At 39.3% G+C, this 19175-nt stretch overlaps 2 protein-coding genes and 1 long non-coding RNA gene across 3 annotated transcripts in view; 2 read left to right on the top strand and 1 right to left on the bottom strand.

Moving 5' to 3' along the window:
• pik3c2a (phosphatidylinositol-4-phosphate 3-kinase, catalytic subunit type 2 alpha) overlaps positions 1 to 11192 on the bottom strand; it is a 35490-nt gene extending 24298 nt beyond the window's left edge. The window contains exons 1-2 of the mRNA XM_044037008.1: positions 11096 to 11192; positions 5772 to 7017 (exon numbers count right to left, since the gene is read on the bottom strand). Of these exons, the coding sequence (XP_043892943.1) occupies positions 5772 to 6935 (1164 nt within the window). The 5' untranslated portion in view covers positions 6936 to 7017; positions 11096 to 11192. The remainder of the gene's footprint in view (positions 1 to 5771; positions 7018 to 11095) is intronic.
• A 2266-nt stretch (positions 11193 to 13458) lies between these two features.
• On the top strand, positions 13459 to 17025 carry LOC122776118 (nucleobindin-2-like; the record flags this gene model as incomplete). The annotated part of the gene is made up of 9 exons (XM_044036498.1): positions 13459 to 13585; positions 13953 to 14084; positions 14337 to 14444; positions 14547 to 14679; positions 15029 to 15132; positions 16058 to 16243; positions 16469 to 16559; positions 16770 to 16828; positions 16948 to 17025. Coding segments are annotated over exons 2-9 (891 nt in total), but the record flags the coding sequence as incomplete, so codon positions are not given.
• A 7-nt stretch (positions 17026 to 17032) lies between these two features.
• Positions 17033 to 19101, top strand: LOC122776119. Its single transcript, XR_006361168.1, has 2 exons — positions 17033 to 17184; positions 17766 to 19101. It is a non-coding gene; the product is annotated as an uncharacterized LOC122776119 (long non-coding RNA).
• Positions 19102 to 19175: the final 74 nt, after the last annotated feature.

Raw genomic sequence — 19175 nt, 5'->3', positions numbered from 1 at the left:
TACAAATGCTGGTTTTTAAAAATAATATGTGTCGAAATCTCGAGCGAGAGTTAAAAGAAAAATATTAACTAATATACAGAGAGAGGACAGATACAGGGAGCGAGAGATGGAAAGAAAAAACCTGTATATTAAACATGTTTATGTTTAGAGTCAAGAGATTGCTTGAGCATAAACAAACATGAGCACATAATCCAATGAGGCCATGTTACCTGATAGCCACACACAACCACACACACACAGTGGGCTGCATAATTTGACAGGCCCATCTTTGTTTCCCTCAATCGATTTTGTTGGACCCAACAAAGAGATCCTGGTGTCTGAAGTCATGGGGACAGCTAAATATGATTCACACTTATTACACTTGACTAATGCTTCATCCTTCCTCTATGTTTACTGGAGTGTGACAGTAATACCAGGAACATGGTGTACGGGGGGGGACAAATTTATAGACAAATTTATCTATAAATGCAAGGCACTTCTGTCTGTGTTTGGTCCATAAAATGTCAGAAAATGTCGATTGGTGTTTCTCAAAACCTGGTCTTGTTTTCTCCACAAATTTTTTACAGTTTTACAGATTTCTTTGTCAAATGAAGCAATGAAACCAGAATTTTTTCACATTTAAGAAGCAGGGAAATCAGCTTGATTTAATGATTAAAAAACAAACAGATAATGGATTATCAAAACAGTTGACTATTAATTTAATAATCGATTAACAATGGATTCATAGCATAATCATTGCAGACTTACTTTCAAGCTTAAGCTACTGTCATGGTGACACAAGGTAACACAGCTGAAAGTCTAAACCTACCACAGCCATGACTTGTGGCTGGTTGTAATTCCAAGCTCAACATCAGCATTGAGTTACAGTGCACATCCAGACATCAGACACCTCATTAGCTCTCCATGCCAGTCTAATAAAATGACCCCAAACTTTTCACAGCAAACCTGTTTAAAATTTTGTTGTTTTTTAAATCTACATTATGTTAAGTATTTATATTATTTTATTTTTTAATTAAATGTACTTACTAACTATACTTCGAATACCATACGAAAAACTCTCTCAAAATTATTGGTGTAGTTTAGAGGAAGCTTGCCATTCTTCATTTGGAATAAGGTGTTTAATCTTAATCTGTAGATTTCAAATGAGTTTGAATTGAAAGTAGGACAGTTGCCCCAGGCTTCACTTAACTACATAACGGTGTGGGGAAATGTTGAGTGATGCTCTGGTGCCGATAAAGCACTTACAGAGGAGATGAAGATTGATTTTAAGCCATTGTGACTATTCAGCCATGGCTAACAGATGAATTGTTTTTGGTCATGGTTTTCTAAAATAATTATAGAGATGTTTTCATCTATGAGACCAAGTGCCTATAGAAGTGAAGTGGTTTACATCAGAGGAAACCAGATGCCCTGAAAACACAAATCAACTTCTCCTTTCAATTAGGAAGTGAGTAGTGGCTATCTGGCTCACACTTCCTGCTATTCACTAAAATTCCTGGCTTAATAATTGGTGACACGCGGGACAGAATGTCAAACAGACACATTTGTTGTTTTGTGACATGTCCAACTATTAAGTGGTTGATTTTTTAAACTTTAAAAGTAATGATAAGGTTTTCATTATGCGCAATGGCATCTGCCTACTCACGGTTTCTTCCACAGGGCTTCATCTGTTTTCTGCCAGTAAACAAGGTCAAAGGTTAGGAGGAGACACATAACTGTTTGCCCAGTGACTCACTCATTTAACTGAAATCCATGCTGAAACCCAGCACAGTGACATCTTCAGACCCTGCAATCTGTCTGGTATGTGGAGTGTTCTCCACAACTCTGCTGCAGCATCTCATACGTGTGCTTAAGGTGCAGTTAGAAAATCAAAAAAGAAAATAGGGCACAGTGTAGAGTGGGATGGTGCGTAGGTGTGAGCGATATCAAAGACCTACTGCAGAGGCAGCAGAAATTTCACTGTATGTATTTCTTGGTAAAATGTGGAGTGCAGTACATGCTGGTATACTGTATAACCACATAGACAGTGAGATTGGATCGCAGAATTTGTAGAGATAACAATGAGCCTGCAGAAACAGAGCAAGAACAAACAAGAACACACATGCTCTACCAAATCTGCAGTGAAAGAGCAAGCAAAAAAAGGCTGAAAACACTGAATTCCAAATGTGAATCATATTGGTAGGCTTAACAGCTCATCATAATGCCCAATTTCAATGAAAGAATTATTTGTCTTATCACACAATTTTAAATAATAAAAATCAGCTTCACGTTCTCCTCTCATACTCTTGGCAAAGTAATGAAATGTGTGGCTGATTGTAGTTATGAAAACTCTTACCATTTGTTCTCAGGATCCACTTCATGAACCAAACACCGGCAACATTCATTTAAGAGCACCCACACTTCTTGTAACAATTATGAGGAAAAAATAATATAAAATCTGTGTTGCCAGACATGGCAACATGCAGTGACGCATAAAAGTTCAGCTGTGCTTCCTTTGCACACACTAAGAGCCAGGTCTGAACAGGCACAGGTGCTGTGAGGCGTGACAACTTAACTGTAGATAGAGGTATTTGTTTGACTGCTGATTATCTCTAACCTACAACTTAAAATCCAAGGGCCAAAAGAAAAGGATTAGCTGCCAGGCAGCACAGGCGGTGGGGGAGGAGGGTGAGTGGAGGAGAAAGGTGGAAACATTTTACAGTAAAGTGGTAAAGGCCATGATGACGGAGAACAAGCTGCTAAAAACAGAAAGAAGTAACACATTGAAGCAGCACAATGTAGGATTTACAGTTGGTAAACAGTATTGATTGTTACAACCATGTAAAAATATATAGCCGTGTTTCCATCATGGTACAGTTCAGTTTGGTACAGTCTTGGTAAAACCCTCGGTCAGGCTTGTGAACAACGACATTGAACGCGACAAAACAAACAGCAATGGAGGACATCAAACAGCTCGATTTTTTCCTGCTCGGTTTGTGTCTGTCTCAACAAGAAGTCAAGCTTTGTATGAGAATAAGACTGTGGGCATTGAAGAAACACCGGTTGCACCCCAGGGGAAGGGTACCAGTTGGGGCAGTTATTTTGGTACTATTCCTAATGGAAAACTCAAAAGAACACGTACTGTACCAAACTGAACTGAACCTTTCCAATCGGTGGAAACATGCCAAACGTTGTGGTAATGTGCAATTGTTGACAAGCCACCTATACTATAATGTACTAACAACCATGTCTTCAGACTGCGTACAGCAGCCTATGTTATATAATTTTCTATAAATGACGTGTGACATATTTTAGAATGTTGCACTTCCATTTGGTGCCATGGACCCAAAACCCACCACATCAACTTACCCCGTTGTAAGTTGATGTACCATCAAAATAATCTTGCAGACATTATTTTCAAGAAAAAGTTATTTAAATAACTTATACAAATAAAAAAAAGAGTGAGACATAAGGGGAAGTGGTGTGACAAATTTTACACCCTACCACAATGAGGCCTGGCAACTCCACGCTGAACCATAGGCATACATTCAACTAGAAAATAATAGTACATAAAAACTGTTGGGGACATATTGATATAAATTTAGAAGAGTAAAGCCATTACTTGTTCAGCTATGACATATCAGTTCATCACTTGGTCAACTTGCAATCACAATGCAACTCAAGCCATTGTTGCAGAGTGTGTTTCTGTGCTGGTTTCATTCACTATCCAGACTTGAGCCACAAGATGTCTGATGTCTGATGTCTGAACCTGCACTGAATCTCAGCAACAACTCAGCCATTATGCATTTAGTCATTTGCACCAATGCTTTTCCACCTGTGACCTGTCAAAATGGCTGCTGTGATAAAGCATCACCTTATCGTAAGGCAATATCTCAAGATCCAAGATCTGGATCTGCACAAAGTATGTCTTTTATAAATATGACATGTCTCTCTTCTCTAACAATAAATGAGAGTTAGAGCAGTAACTTATGAGGGCACTTAGTGAGGTCATTCTGGTGCCGCTGTGGGGCACAGGGGAGCTGCACAGGCTTGTTCCTGTTTATTACAACAAGAGCCTTGACAGAACAGAGAAGCAGGCAAACTCGCATACCATCTCAATCTCACATACACAACAACAAGATGAAGATAAAAGGAAGGGGAGCGTAGAGGGATGCATGTGCACAGCACTGAGCTAATAGGGCTCAGCTTACACAACAGAGCAGTCAGACCAGCAGTCGCAGGCTGTAACCCAGATATAATATAGTGTATACGGGCAAGTGTAAATAAACTGTTTCATTCTTTGTAGGCAACAGAAACTCTTTAAACCAGGGAGATATACGACAGCTGAGTGTACAGGCTGAAGTGGTCGCCTTTCATGACTTAAACAGTATACTATGTCAGTACAATCCCACAGCACTCAAAAGACCTTCTAGAAGCATACAGTCACATTTTGAGCTATACCACAGGACTATAATCTTTTCAAGCATCATATTCAAATTGTGTCAAACTTCCTCGTTTTCCTCATCCATGGGGAATTTTGAAAATATTAGCCTTGTAGATTACTGCAAGGTTAAATATCACCCTGGTGTCAGACACATACCACAGAGAGAAGTTCTTTAGTCCTGACACAGAGATACAATCAGCATTCTCGAGTAGAGGGCTTTTGAGCAGTGGAGTTATTAGAGCTTATATCTTCCTTTTTGGTGTTTTATGGCATTGCATTACTACCTCCTCCTTATTCCTTCCTGGTCACTGTATTATGTTCCGTACTTCATACACGTACATCATGTATGAAGACCTAACAAATTTCGTCCAACTGCAGATGATGATAATACAGACTGCACCTGCCCAAACATCCAAAATGAAGCTTTTCACTTTTGGAAGAATATCTGAAATACAACTCTGATTAAAAACAGAAGCAGATGACATCTCTCCACTTAAGCTAAGAGCTGCTAGACAAAATGACAGATGGTTGTTTGGATTTAGGGGAAGAAACCTAAGATTAAATTCCATGCCACTTGCCCACAGCATTGTCCCAAATGAATTCTATGAATATTCATCACAAGAAATGAGTTCACTCAAGTCTTGCTTAAAATAATTAATCACGAAATGTGGCCAAGAGAAAATATTTGGGGGACATTGTGGGTAGCTTACCACAGTGAAAAACTTGATTACAGGGGCCAGAAACAAAAAGATGTTTTTTCTGTGTTAGAAAATGAAAGAAAAGTAAACACACAGTTGTAAGCAGAACATTGGTGGGCGTTTTGGCTGAAGACGACAATGAACGGAACTAAACTTCACTCATACTTGCGCATGTTGTATGAACTGTGGTTGGTCATTTAGTTCCGTGAAAGTATTGCTGTCAGTATATTGACTTTTTAAGATGTCACCACACTTAGCAGGTGAAAGGATTTAAACAACCTGGTCTGGACAATAAAATAAGGGTAAAGAAAGGAAAACATCTAGCACTGCAAAGTAACAAAACAGTTCACAATCAGCAAATGGGCTTCATCGGAACAGTGTGGGTGTTGGTTGATATGATTCACATGATAGTGGTCTGACAACACTGGTAAACAATGATCTTATAATGACGCAAACATTGACAAATCCTGATCATGATATTTGGACTTCACTATGTGACATCACTACATTCCAAATGAATCCCTGCTTCATTCAAACAAATTAAGCTACTACTCCTGATATGACAAACAAGAATGAATAGTATGAAAAGGCCAACACTCTGTTGAGGTTTTAAAAGTAAGAAAACATATGCACTTTAGATAACTTCATACCTGACTGTTTGATTTGTGATGGGAGGAGGTCCCAGGGATGTTGAGTGAGTGGCTCCTAGTGACAGCTGCTCCTGCTGATGCCCTCCTAGGCTGTGAGCGAACTGACAGTGATGCTTTCGTCTCCAGTGAGGGGCTGTTGTTACTACTGTTTACTTCAGTCTCGAGCACTGCATCCCAAGGATCCCCAGCAGGAACACCGGGTACTGTCTGTGCAGTGCCTTCTGATGCCACTGATGCTTCCTCACTCTCCGCTTTTCGTTTAGTAAGCGGGTCCAGATCCAGCCAGTCAATGCTACCGACGCTTGACGATTCCATCCCTGCTGGCTGCTGAGGTGTTGGGTCGGGTGCCAGAGAAGCTGTGCCCACTTGAGAGGAGTCGATCTCAGTGCTGGCGGATCTGCCATTCTTCAAGTATTCTGAGGTGCTGGCAATCTTGTCAAACAGTTTGGCCATCTCTGGGTCCACAGCTGGTTGTGGGAACACCATGGCAGCAGCAGGCTGGATGGGAGTGAAGGCCATGAAAGATGGCTGCTGCGTTGGCAGAGCCAAAAAGGGCGATATGGTTGGAGTGAAGCCATTTAGCAATGTGCCTGGTTTGGGGTAGGGCGCAGAGGGGAACAATGGGGAGCGCTGATGTGTGGGAGTGGACACACTAGAGTTTGTTGGAGTGGACAGAACAGGTGTCCACTGGCTGCCATGGAAAGGAGAGGAGCTACAGGCATGGCCTCCAGGATAGGAGGCGCTGAGGTTGAACCCCAGCAGCGAGGAGGGACGGGACACCTTACTGTTTGCCCCAAAGTTTTCATCCAGTAAGAGCTTTTCAAGTTCTTCATTGGTCAACTTGTCCACATCAATATCCCTGAACTTATCCTGCTCTGCCTGCTTCTTGGTCTCTGGGAAGACAATAAGGTCCTTTTCTGGTCTGTTTATAGAGGGCAAAGTACGAGGAGCAGTAGTGGTATATTTAGATGGATTTGGTTTTGAGGCTGATGTGGATGTTGCATACAAAGATGAAGATGTCAAAGTTGAATGAGGGGGTCTCTTGTCCTTTTGCAATTTTGCCAAAGCCTCTTCCTCCATACGGAGGGCTTCCTCTTTACCCACAACCCCCTTAGGCTGGGAGACATCCAGCTTGAACCCATTACCACTTGATATCTGGGCCATTCTGTCAACTGGAAGGTGCCATGAGTGTAACTCAGTTTAAGTCAGTGTGGCCCAAAGGTCTGAGGAGCAAAGCTCTAAGCACCTAAAAGAAAGGGGAATAAACATTAGTTCAACACAAAGAGAAGGTCACATATATTCAAAACTATTAGAATATTTAAATTTTCATACATATATCTGGAAGAATCTGTTTCCATTTTCTCAACAATCACTCGTTCTGTCAAACGTGGCAGTTTTTCTTTTCTTTTTTGCAAGAATGGTTCTCAAGAAACACTCAAACCTATCTAAAGATGTAAAGAGCAGCAACTCTTGCTCACTTTATAATACAATTAATTTTACATAGTAAACTACAGTGACAAGCCAACTACTATGAGAGTCTCGAGTGAACAATGTAGTTACAACCTGCATAACTATTACAATTTCTGAACATGGGCTTGTTGACTTAAAATTAATTTTGTGTGAGCATGTTGACCTCAACCTCAGTTTATCCACTAGACTAAGTGAGCATTTGTACGAATTTTAAAGTAATTATCTCAAGGCACCCTTGAAATACCATGATCACAAGAAAATGACAGATAAGAGACCAAACATAAATTCTTCTGCCTGTGGTGGCAGTGCAATAAAAATGGGTTCAGTATTGTTGCTCCAGTCCACTGTCCATTCCACAGGAAAAGCAGTACTATCAAATCCTGGTCTTCATCCTGAGCCACAACCTCTCAAGTCTTAGCTTCATTTGTTAATTGGCAGCTGTTTATCTCAGGCGTCATGGAGCCCATGTTTCGACTGTACATTGACAGGCTGCCAACTGTCATACATTAACCAATAATTACATGTGCTTGTTTCTAAGTCAAGGGCATCAGTGAGGTTATACAACTAACACATGATGATGCTACATTACCAGCCGCACGTTCATGGTATTTAAATTGATTAGCTAACTTACAGTAGGCTATCTTCTATTAGTATACGTATACATTGTTCACCTTGAATTGCACTATGAGGTTGTTTAATTACGTAGCCCGGCTGACCACATGCCAAACAAAAGACTAAATCAAACAATTGCACAATGGGTTGTACAAGGAGGAGACGCATGACTCACCACGCCGACTGGCATTAAGTTAACTTACAAATATGTGAGCTCCTTTATTTTCATTATCAATACATGTGTTGATTAATTTCTGTGAACCAGTATTTTGTTTGCTTTAAAATATATAAGACAATGGTGAACATTGCCCATCATAACTTTCAAAATAGCAGGGATTGTGTCATTACACTGCTTGTTGTGTTGTTTTTCAAACCAAAGTTGCCGACAAAAAAAAAGAAGAATCCATTGCATTCTTGACCATTCTAACGACAGAAAGGGGCCAAAAGTACCTACATCTACATCAGGGGCCTACATCTTTAATACAAGAAAAACATTGCTGAAAAGAGTGTTTTGTGGTACTGAAATGACACAGCGCTTTCTCAAAGCAACCATTCATCAAACGATCACAGTCCCAGGGTTGAGTGAGTTCCTTCTCTCTCTCCAGGCGTCACCGGCCTCTCCTGAGCTTCCCCTCCCATTGTGGTGAAGCCTGGCTCTGCTGGGGCTCAGGCTAGCCTAACACTATTGTGCAGCTGAGGAATTTGGCATGCTAAGCAGCCCAATGGGTCTCTCTCTTCCTCTGGCTTTCTCTCAGTCTGTTAGCATTATGTTGACACCACGGTCCAAGATTGTCTTATCAGCTGTGCTAACACCAGCAGGCAGCGACAATGTGGCTGCATTCATTAAGCATTTCTAGGAGAGCTCAGTGCCAAACCCTACCAGGAAAGCAGCAACTAGAGATAGGTCATCAGCTTTTTGACTCGAGTCAGTGATAGTTTCGCTGCATAAAAGGTCACATGTTTTTCACTTATTGTTTACTTTGCACAAAATAGGCATGCACGCTTTTCACTGTCCCTTAACTGTCAAGTATACGAGTGTTAATCTGGTTTGCATTGTAAATCCTTGTAGATCAATTCAATATAGTATCAGCTCAGGTGAGCTTTGTATTTAAACCAAGGCAATTCAACAGGATGCAGAGAGCACGAAAATAACTGCAACCATCACTACATACAAAAGATTCTGAGTTAGCCTTAGTGCATTTTTGAAGTCTATATATGACAGTGGGCGATATATAACAGTGGAGAAAAGCCTACAAAAAAAGACCGTGCAAGAATGACAGCAGAGCCCTCATCTTTGAGAATTAAATATTTGAGAATAGAACGATTAGTACTGAGAACACAACAGCAAAACCATAAGGCTCCAGTGAAAATGGTTGCTTGGGTGAAAAAATATCTTAGTATGCGGAGATCACACTACCAAATGAGACTCTGGAGTCTAGTGATTTCCCACATCATTTGCTTGAAGGTTTGACAAAACCACCATCATTGTTTTAACCCTTTAACATACACTACCTAAACTGACACACTGTGAATTCTTAACATCTTACTGGATGTAAAAAATAGTCACTGTAGGCAACCACAAAGACATGTTTGGACTGAGTTAATTTAGGATTTAATCTCAGGAGACCGAGTGAGAATTCGAGTAGCTGTGCTTAAGTGCAGATGTCTGCAAAAAACAGTCTACATATGATCAAAGTACAGGCCATCTTTAAAACACAGAATAAGTAACCAGATCATGCACTCAGATCTGTTATGCATGTTGAGTCTGTGGTTATCATGAAAGGAAATGGAACGTTTTTTTGTCTACCCTGGCTTGTTTACTAGTATGAAAGGCCTTTAGTACACGACAACACAGGTATATTTTAATAGATGTCAGCTGTTGCTATTTAAAAGTAATGTCGTATTGTATTTGACATTTTATGTAGAGCTAAAATAAGTACTTGATTAATCGAAAGTCAACTATTTTGATAATCAATTAATAGGTTTGAAGCTTTTTTCATGACTAAAACAAGATTTTTGCAAGATTGCTTCTTAAATGTGAATATTTCCTGGTTGCTCCATAATAAATTTTTCAACATTTTCTGACTTTCTATGGACCAACGATTACTCGATTATCGCAAAAATAATCGTTAGTGGCAGCTCTAATTTTGTTTATCAATCATTTTCATTTAAAATATATAATGGCACTGCAGTAAATGCACAAAATTCAGATTGAGGGGCACACGGTAAATGTTGTAATAAATCTTTATAAAAGCAATTCAAGCATTTATGAGGGTTACATTTTATCAGGTTGAGAGGAAAAGATAAGAAATTGATCTAATATATCTGCCATTAGCTGCCCTGCTTTCTAAAGAGCAGCATCAGCAATACAAGAAAAGCTTTTTTTCATTTTTTATTTAAATTAAAAATTAAACATTTTATTAACCTTCCACGGCCCACCTGCAATAGCTTAACGGCCCACCAGGGGGCCGCAGCCCACTTTTAGAGAATCTTTTTACGAATTCTGATATTATTCGTTGATGTTAACATGCTTGTCCAAATGCATGTATTATGCTGATAAAAGACCCCGTCTTGATTATTTACGTTTCACTTGTAGAAGAAAGTGAAAGTCAATGTAACTATCAGGTAAAATAAACGTAAAATAAAGATTTTTAAAGCGTTCACAGACCTGTTAACTGCTTAATCTGCTGATGTTCACCTGACCCCAAATGATGCGTTGTGTACTGTCAATAAACATCTGCTTTACTGACAAAACACGCCTCTAAAACAGAAAATACCGGATGGTAAACGACTGATAACACGTTTAATGAGGTTTTATCAAACTAATCCATCTGAATAAACCGGTCGGTACGATAAAATGTCACTTCTGAGGACTTTTGTACCCGTCTTTGCTGGAACTTTAACTTTGTTGGATGCTAGGTGTAGCCGCTAAACTCCGGCAAAACTGCACACAATCAACCGTGGACAAACGTGTCGTTTACAAAAAACACAAAAACTGCCTGGGTTTAGCTCAACAACATCAACTTACACGAGTGTATCCTCTCAGAGAGGCACTGATTGAATAATTTAAAAGTACCCAGGCAACTCCTTCGCTCCTGCCAACTGCACACAAACAAGGAAGAAACGGAGGTTTGGTGCCACGGAACACAAACGATCTACCGCGGAACCGCTGAACACACACGACAACAGGACACAAGTTTCAGAGCCACACATTAACTGAGGAAAACGGGCAAACTTCTTACCTTTTAGCGGCGGTACAGTGTTTGGAGCCATTTTTCCTGCAGCTGCGTTTTTTCCATCCACTTGCATGGAGGCGACGTCAGTTCCTGTTGAGGTGGTTGGACGGAGGTCTCTGGTTGGACGCGGTTGGACGGCGTTTCTCAGGCTGGGTCGCTTCTTCCTTGAGGGTGAAACGGGAGAACAGCGTCGCCGTGTGGACAACAGGAGTCACTGTCAAAATAAAATCATTGACGTCTGTGCGAGCGGTTGCCTCCTGCTGGGCTTCGGTTGTATTGCACGTGGGCCTCTGACTGTGCTATAAACTTATACTAAATTCATTGAAGCATGTTCTTTAACAACCAGTGGAAGTGAAATCAGCACCAAATGTGAATATTTATCAATCCAGGTTAAAAACACGGCTTAATTTCCTGCACTTTACATTATTAATTATTCAAATATTGATAGTTATTTATTATCATTAAAAAAAAGTCAAAATAAATAGTTTCAGAGTAAATTATTGTTTTATGCTGCACTATCATATTAAGTCAAATGTTTTATATTTGTTTTCTTCTTTATATTACTGTTACATTAGCAAAACATGATATGTTGTCAATATTATCTCTAAATTGTCATAATAATAATGATAATAGAATAAGTTGTTAAACATTTCATATGAAATGCAAAACAGAAGTAATGCATATGGGTTTCTAGCCAAAGATAATTTGCAAACACTGGTTAGTCCTTTACTATTAAAACAAAAGTTCAAGAGCAAAGTTGAAAACAGTACAAAAACTCTAAAAAAAAAAAACATAAAAACAAAGACAGAATAAAGACAAAAACATGAAACGGATAATAATAAAACACTCTATTATAATTAAACAGCACCACACTTAGGCAAAGTGCATCGCAAAGTGCTCTATAAAGCAGTCTAAAGTAAAAGCACAAAACACACAGCTCAACAACAACATATACAGTATATGTCTTAAAGCACAAAGTAAACAACTGAACAAGACTTTTTTGATTGATTATGTAATTTAATTCAATAAAACAACAAGAAACAAGAAAAGTCCATGAGTGATACCACAATTATTCCAGTTGTAGCTCTTCCCAAACAGAAGCTGTCTGTCTAAATGAGGATTTCAAATCTGAGTCAATGTAAGTCTTCATCATGTTTGTCATTTTAAATCATAAAGCAAGACATCTATGTTTATGAAATGAGTAACCCTAACCTCAACATACTGAATTCCTGAAGAACATAACAGTGTGATCTCATTTTATTGGACTGTAATTATTGATGTGTTGATGTGTATATCACTTTACTGTTGTAGTTGGTGAGAGTGGTGTAATCTTAATTATTATTAAGTATATATAACTACCTCTGGGAGGGTTGCTATTGTGCTATTTCAACTAAATGTCATAATACATACTAGACAATGAATTTGTTAATCAAATTAACGGTTAACCACATTTGTGTACAGTATCTAAAATCATGCAGTTGAATGTTGCATAAAAACATGTACAAGAGACATTCATACAAAAGCCTGAGTGGACAATCTGGCGTTCATTAGATACATTAAATTTAAATTATGTTAGGTTTATTTGGCAGGGACAGTGTACATCAATAAACATTCCAGCAAGATAAAATATCAGATACAAACGACAATGAAGGGAGACAAAAGACTGGTGACAATTAGTGAACAGACACAGAATAAAAACTTTGTTCAAAGTCATCAGAGGACTCCTTGCCCTTGCTTATTTTATCACTTTTTTGTCACCTGTCTACACTTGAACTTTTTTGCTGCTTTTAAAAAGTTAATTTCCCTGATAAGAAAATCAATAAAGACTAATCTAATCTAATCAATAGCAATTTTAGACAGATGGAAGTGGAGGTTGGTCTTAAGTCTTCTTCTTAAGTCTTGTACAAACTGTGAGTAAAAAAATATTGCTGCTCTCATTTGCACCTTGTGTAAATAGAAATACTGCCTGTGTGTTCTTCTTTATTCTCATTTGTGTTAACTATAACTAAGAAGTTAGTTGACCTGTTTTGTGTGTGGTGACAGCTGCTCTATGTGCCTTCAGTTGTCCCCTGGGGCACAGAGTGACAAACACATTTTTAAAAATTTAAATTAAACTTGAAATTTGTCCCATTAAAAACACGAGCTCCGCCCGCGTCTCAGGTAACAGGTTGATTTAAACGCCACGTACGGGGTTCGGCTCAAAGATGTGGACTAACGGATTACCAGTTGACACCATTGACTGACAGCTGCCGCGACCAATCAGCTCTCAACGCGACTGTTTTTACAACCGTCGTGAACACGTTCCAACCAATGGAAGGCAGCGGGGGCGGGGCGTTTCCATGGTGAGGAGAAATCCTTTTATTTTAGTGGTAGGCTGTGGCCACCATCACATCAGTGACTTGCCTTACACTGACGGTGCATGACGGCTGTAAACAAACTCCGGAGAAACGGTTGAGCACAATATTATCTGAAGGAGGTCAACAGGTCGACGTACAAGTAAGTGTTGTTTTTAGACGAACATATTGTAATCATTTTATAAAAATGTAAAGAGTTGTTTTTTTCTTTTTCTTTGACGGGTTTGAAGTCAGAGGTGGAACTAATGTAAAGTAAACCTCGTGTGTTTACATCCGCTAAACATGTGTGTTGCGCCATAGAGACCAGTGACATTAGCTCCCCTCACTGTCTACAGGTGCAAACACGTATAAGCCATTGCACTGCTTGAGAAATTGAGGGTGTTGTCTTTTGCAATGATGTACTAGACAGACTAATTTCAATTTAACTGGAAATATCCTTTTGCAAACATACCACCAAATACATTCTCTATTTCTATTTTTCTTTTATCTTTCTTTATGTGCCTAACCAGATGGTGTGGGGTAAAGCCTTGGCTCAGTGCGGGTTGGTTCTGCTGAGTCTGTGGCTGTGTATCCAGTCAGTGCCTATAACTAACCGGACCAAAGAAAAGCTCGACGAGGAAGAGGAGCCGTCGCAGAATGCTGTGAGTCAGCTGGACACTGTCATACACAAGTGTAAAAATGAGATACAGCTTATTAAATGATGATAGATAGATGTTTCACATGAGAAGTGGGCTTGCTCGTTATTGATAAAAGATTGTAAAAGTAGTGTGTTTGCCAGAAACAAACAGAAGCAATAAAGGTTAATGATGTGGCTCAAAAAACTGAAAACAAACTCAAGTGAAATGTCCATTTTAGCCATGAAAACAAACACTGATGTAGAGTTTATGCTTCAGGGTATTAGACTTCACTACCAACGCTACCTGCAAGAAGTCTTGGAGTACCTCGAGGAAGACCCCCACTTCAGAGAAAAGCTCAAAACTGTCAACATGGACGAACTCATGGCATGTCTGCACGTCCACTAAACACTACATTATTTTGCAACCCCCTTCACTGGCATGGACAACATAAGCATTGACCTGTGGCATGATCATTTGTGCTGACAGGAAGGTAAATTTTCCAAAGGGCTGGACTTTGTCCATCACAGTGTGCGCACCAAACTGGATGAGTTGAAGAGGGAGGAGATGAACAGGCTGCGGATGCTGGTGAGGGCCAAAATTGCAGCTGAAACGGACAAAGGTAAATAATTTGCATGCATTGCTAATGTTTCGCTGACAAACTTGTGCACTTTTCAAGTTTTGTAATCCAAGAAATATAGCATGTGTCTCCCAATACGTCATCTGACAGCGAGTTCTACACATGGTTTTAGATTAAGTGGTAACAGACATTCAGATCAAGCTATGAAACACATTTACACTCACTTGCTCACTCTGAACACTTTGAGGGTAACTTTGAATAAACAGCGCTTGCGTAAACATAACTTGTTCCTACCAACAGCTGTGATCCAGTGTCAGAAGTGGTGACAAAATGTCTTAAACACACACATACACTTGCTCATTGAAACTTTTCATTATTTTCTCCCCTGCAGGTGGGACAGTGGACCATCGGGTCCTTCTGAAATACTCTGAGTACCTCAACCACATGAATCCAGAAAAGTTTGAAGCGGAGGACCTGGATCGCCTCTTACAAACGGTACACGGTGTGATGTAAAATCGCCTGTGCACAGTTCATTTACTTTGCTACAATGTTGCCCCATATTTTCTGCTAAAAGTAGCATGGAGGAACCTGAAGAGCCGTCAGCCTGCAGTGGAGTTGTCAATCAAGTGGATCTTGATCTTGACATAGACTTGTGTCGAGTTAATGTTTGTTTTATGGTAATTTCTTAACTGTTGTCTCCGAACCGTTCGTTGAAGAGCAATTGAAATGATCATACTTATACATTAGTGTTTGCTTTGTTGGCAAGGCTTTAATTTGACTATTTACCTTCAGGCCTGATCACTTGTGCAGGAGGTGGATCCACTGAGGGCCTTTCTGTGTGGAGTAAACATGTTCTCCCTGTCTCGCATCTGTTGGATCCAGCGTCCCCACAAACAAATGAAGTGGCAGAAGACGAATTAATGAATTTATTGTCAACTTTCCCATCATTTGCATGTACCGTTTCCATGTGGGCATAGTTGTTTAGAATAAAGAATTATACACACAGGAGTTCCAATTCATAGAGATTCAAATTTATAGACTGTAGGCATTTTAGTTTATTTATGTAGGATTTTTATTTTTTGACTCTGTAAAGCACATTGGGTTGCATCTTTGCATGAGATGTGCTCTTTAATAAATTAGAGTATCGTTTTAACTGCATGATCTTTTCTGCTGAGAACAATTGTGTATTAACACTGACCCAGCAGCCATTTGACTGTTTGTTTGCATATCATTGCTCACATGGCATGTGCTAAACCTATACAGCACGTTTTAGATTGATTCAGCATCCTGCCCGACTGCCTGAATGAGCCATGAAACTGAGACAGACATGTAGTTTGTCTTACACTCTGTTTTGCACCTCTTTGTGTTCAAATATGAACTGTACTACCCCGGTATGAATTTCTTCCTTTGTTGTTCACAGACATTGAAAAACCTTGAGGACTTTGACAAAGAGCACCACGAGGAGTTCAAGAGATATGAGATGATGAAGGAGCACGAGAGGAGAGAACGCCTGAAGAACATGAACGAGGAGGACCGCAAGAAGGCAGAGCAGGATCATGAGGAGATGAAGAAGAAACGTGCAGAACATCCCAAAGTTAATCATCCTGTAAGTCTCCTGCTGTGGTAATGTTCATGAATTAGCACACTAACATGTGTTTTAATCTTGAGTCATTAGATGGAAGAATTATTTGGACTTCATGGGACTTCTAGGAGCAAAATATTAAAACATGAGCCTGTTGAGCAGGTTTTAATTAGATGTGCTTAGGAGGATTATTGAAAAGCAAAGAAAAACAACTCTGAAGTGGGCGCGTGTGCGCGCATGTGTGTGCAGGGCAGTGAAGACCAGCTGAAGGAGGTGTGGGAAAATGAGGACGGTTTGGACCCACAAGACTTTAATCCCAAGACTTTCTTCAAATTACATGGTAACTATAGATGGCATACAGTACATGTGCACAATGAACACATACAGCCAGTAATCCGAGTCGTAGAAGGGATCACTTTGGCTGAATATGTTGTACTTTTGTTGTCTTTACAGTAAACTTGATGTATGATTAATAATTATACAACTCCATAATGTATGGAAAGTGGCATGTTGATATAACAATGATGTTCATGTGATTTTTGTTTTACAGACACTAATGAAGACGGTTTTCTCGATGGGAATGAGATTGAAGCTTTTTTCACGAAAGAGGTGTCTATGTTTACGCATTTATGTCTAACTGTGGTGATTATACTTAGATAATGTAATATACATACAGCATGTAATATAATCCATTTAATTAAGAGTGTGTGTGTGTGTTTGCTCTCAAGCTAGAGAAGGTGTACTCTACTAAAGATCGAGATGCTCCTATGGCTGAGATGGAGGAGGAGAGACTTCTAATGAGAGAGCAACATTTACAGCTCTACTAATGCTCTTCAATTTAACCCAATGACGAGAGATTTCTACTTATTATATGATGCTTTTCCATTGTCTCTCTCCTTCCTCCACTCAGGCTGTAGAAGGAATGGAAAGGTTGAAAGCCCAAAGCAAAAATGACGAGGTCAAACGTAAGTATCATTTTGCTGTGATTGTTGGCTAAACCGTTTTTTTGATTGTAGGTCAACTCCTGTCTTTTAGGGGCCCAACCCATCTAGCATCATGAGCTGAGCTTCAAAAATGTTTCAACCCACACTTTATAGCGTCATTCATCTGAAAACTAACTCCATCAGGCAATATGATCGGAGCGTTTGTGTGTACATGTGGAGCAGCGCAGGCGTAGTGTAGCGACCAAGTCTTATCAGCGATTCTTCCAATGTCTACAAAGCATCTTTCTATTTCCAATAGACAAATCAAAAATGAAACTTAAACCTAAGCACAGTAGAAAAGTGTTCCAGTTTGTAGTGCGGGAATGTTGTAGACAGCAACATGAGATCGAAACACTACACTCCTATAATGTGGAGATGTACTTTAACAGTTTGAATCAAACAGACTTTTCTTCATGTCTAAAAGGCATGCATTACAGCTTTAAAGTTCACAGTATTGATTAAAATCCAAAACAAACCCAGTCCTCTTACCTAAACGCTATAGCATATGATACTACATGATTACATAAATGCATTTAAAATGTGCTAATGTGACTCTCCTGTAGGTGAAGGTGAACCAGCACCTCTCGTACCAGGGAACAACCAACCACTGCCCCCCAGTCACCAACAGCAAGGCATGCCAGTGCCAGGACACTCTTAGCAAACCTCGCCACTCTGTTTGCTGTATGAATGCCTGTGAGTGAGTGTGTGTGTGTATGTACGTTTGCTTCATAATTATTTCAATGTGTTGTGAAAGAATTCCTGAACTCCACATGACAGAAAAATGCTTTGATACTGGAAAAAAGGATATCCCTGAATCACTACCAATTTCTTCCAAATTCATCCGTTTTTTTGTTTTTTTTAGTTATGCTGCTCACAGACATGGACAGAAAAACACAACCAAAAACATAACCTCCTTCATGGAGCTGGAGCTAAATATGACTTCATTTTCATTTTCATTTTGTGTCCCTTTTGCCATTCCCCGTGATGGTTGATTCAGCTGCATGAACGACCATTTAAACATTGGAGCTGGTCCAGGTTTCTGTGTGCACAAATGACTTTTTTGATTTTGTCTTTATGATCGGCCTCTGTTCTCCATGGGAAGTTTAATAGAAAAAGTTTTGTCAATTGTACACTGTAGTGTCTTGTCGCTGTGTCTTCTTTTTCTTACCAAAATCTACTTTGTGCAAAACTGCAAGAGTTCAGTTTTTCTTCTTTTAATGAGATAAAAAAAACGGTTATGCCCATTTTAGCAAGTGTTTACATATCAATAGAATAAATCTATTTGTTTAAAAAAGTAAATACATTTTTGAGATTTCCCACTAAGCTCTCTGTTTCTATAAGTAACTTTTTAAATGGTTGAGTGTCGGCAGTGAAACTCTTCCAAACACATGAAGCTAAAGAAAAAATCTGGTGTAAGTTGTTTGTTCTTTGGACCAGATGATTGTTTACATATTTTTACTTGGATTATTTAATTTAATTTTATTTAATTTTGCTGGTGTGACTGAATGGATACAAAAGGGGCTGGTTACCATGCGCTTGTGAGAGTGAGTTTTCATAGTTGCATGATTAATGTATTCTCTATTGTTGTCAATGAAAGTGAACATGGGAGTTTAACTGAAGGGTCACATGTCTAAAAAAACAAAAAAACAAACAGATTCCAGAACAGTCATCAGCAAACATATAGTAGGAAATAAAATAAGAACACTCTTATTTTTGGTAGATTTTAATGTCTTATCTGTGGTTTACCTTCTTGATGTTTATTTTTATTTATTTTTTATTTGATGTCCTTTTTTTGTTTTCTAAGTCATTAAATCTGTCCACCAACAACATCATGTGAATTCCTGAAGCTGCTCAACTGTACATGAATGTTATGTGGACAATAAAGTGAATAAGCTTGCAGTGATGGGATATCTTCTGTTATACATATTGACACACACATGTATTAGACCACCACCCAAAACCACAGCTGCCCT

The sequence above is a fragment of the Solea senegalensis genome, linkage group LG10 (assembly GCF_019176455.1).
Source record: "Solea senegalensis isolate Sse05_10M linkage group LG10, IFAPA_SoseM_1, whole genome shotgun sequence".
NCBI classification, from domain to species: domain Eukaryota; kingdom Metazoa; phylum Chordata; class Actinopteri; order Pleuronectiformes; family Soleidae; genus Solea; species Solea senegalensis.
Note: the sequence above shows the minus strand (reverse complement) of the source record. Positions and strands in the feature narration are given on the sequence as shown.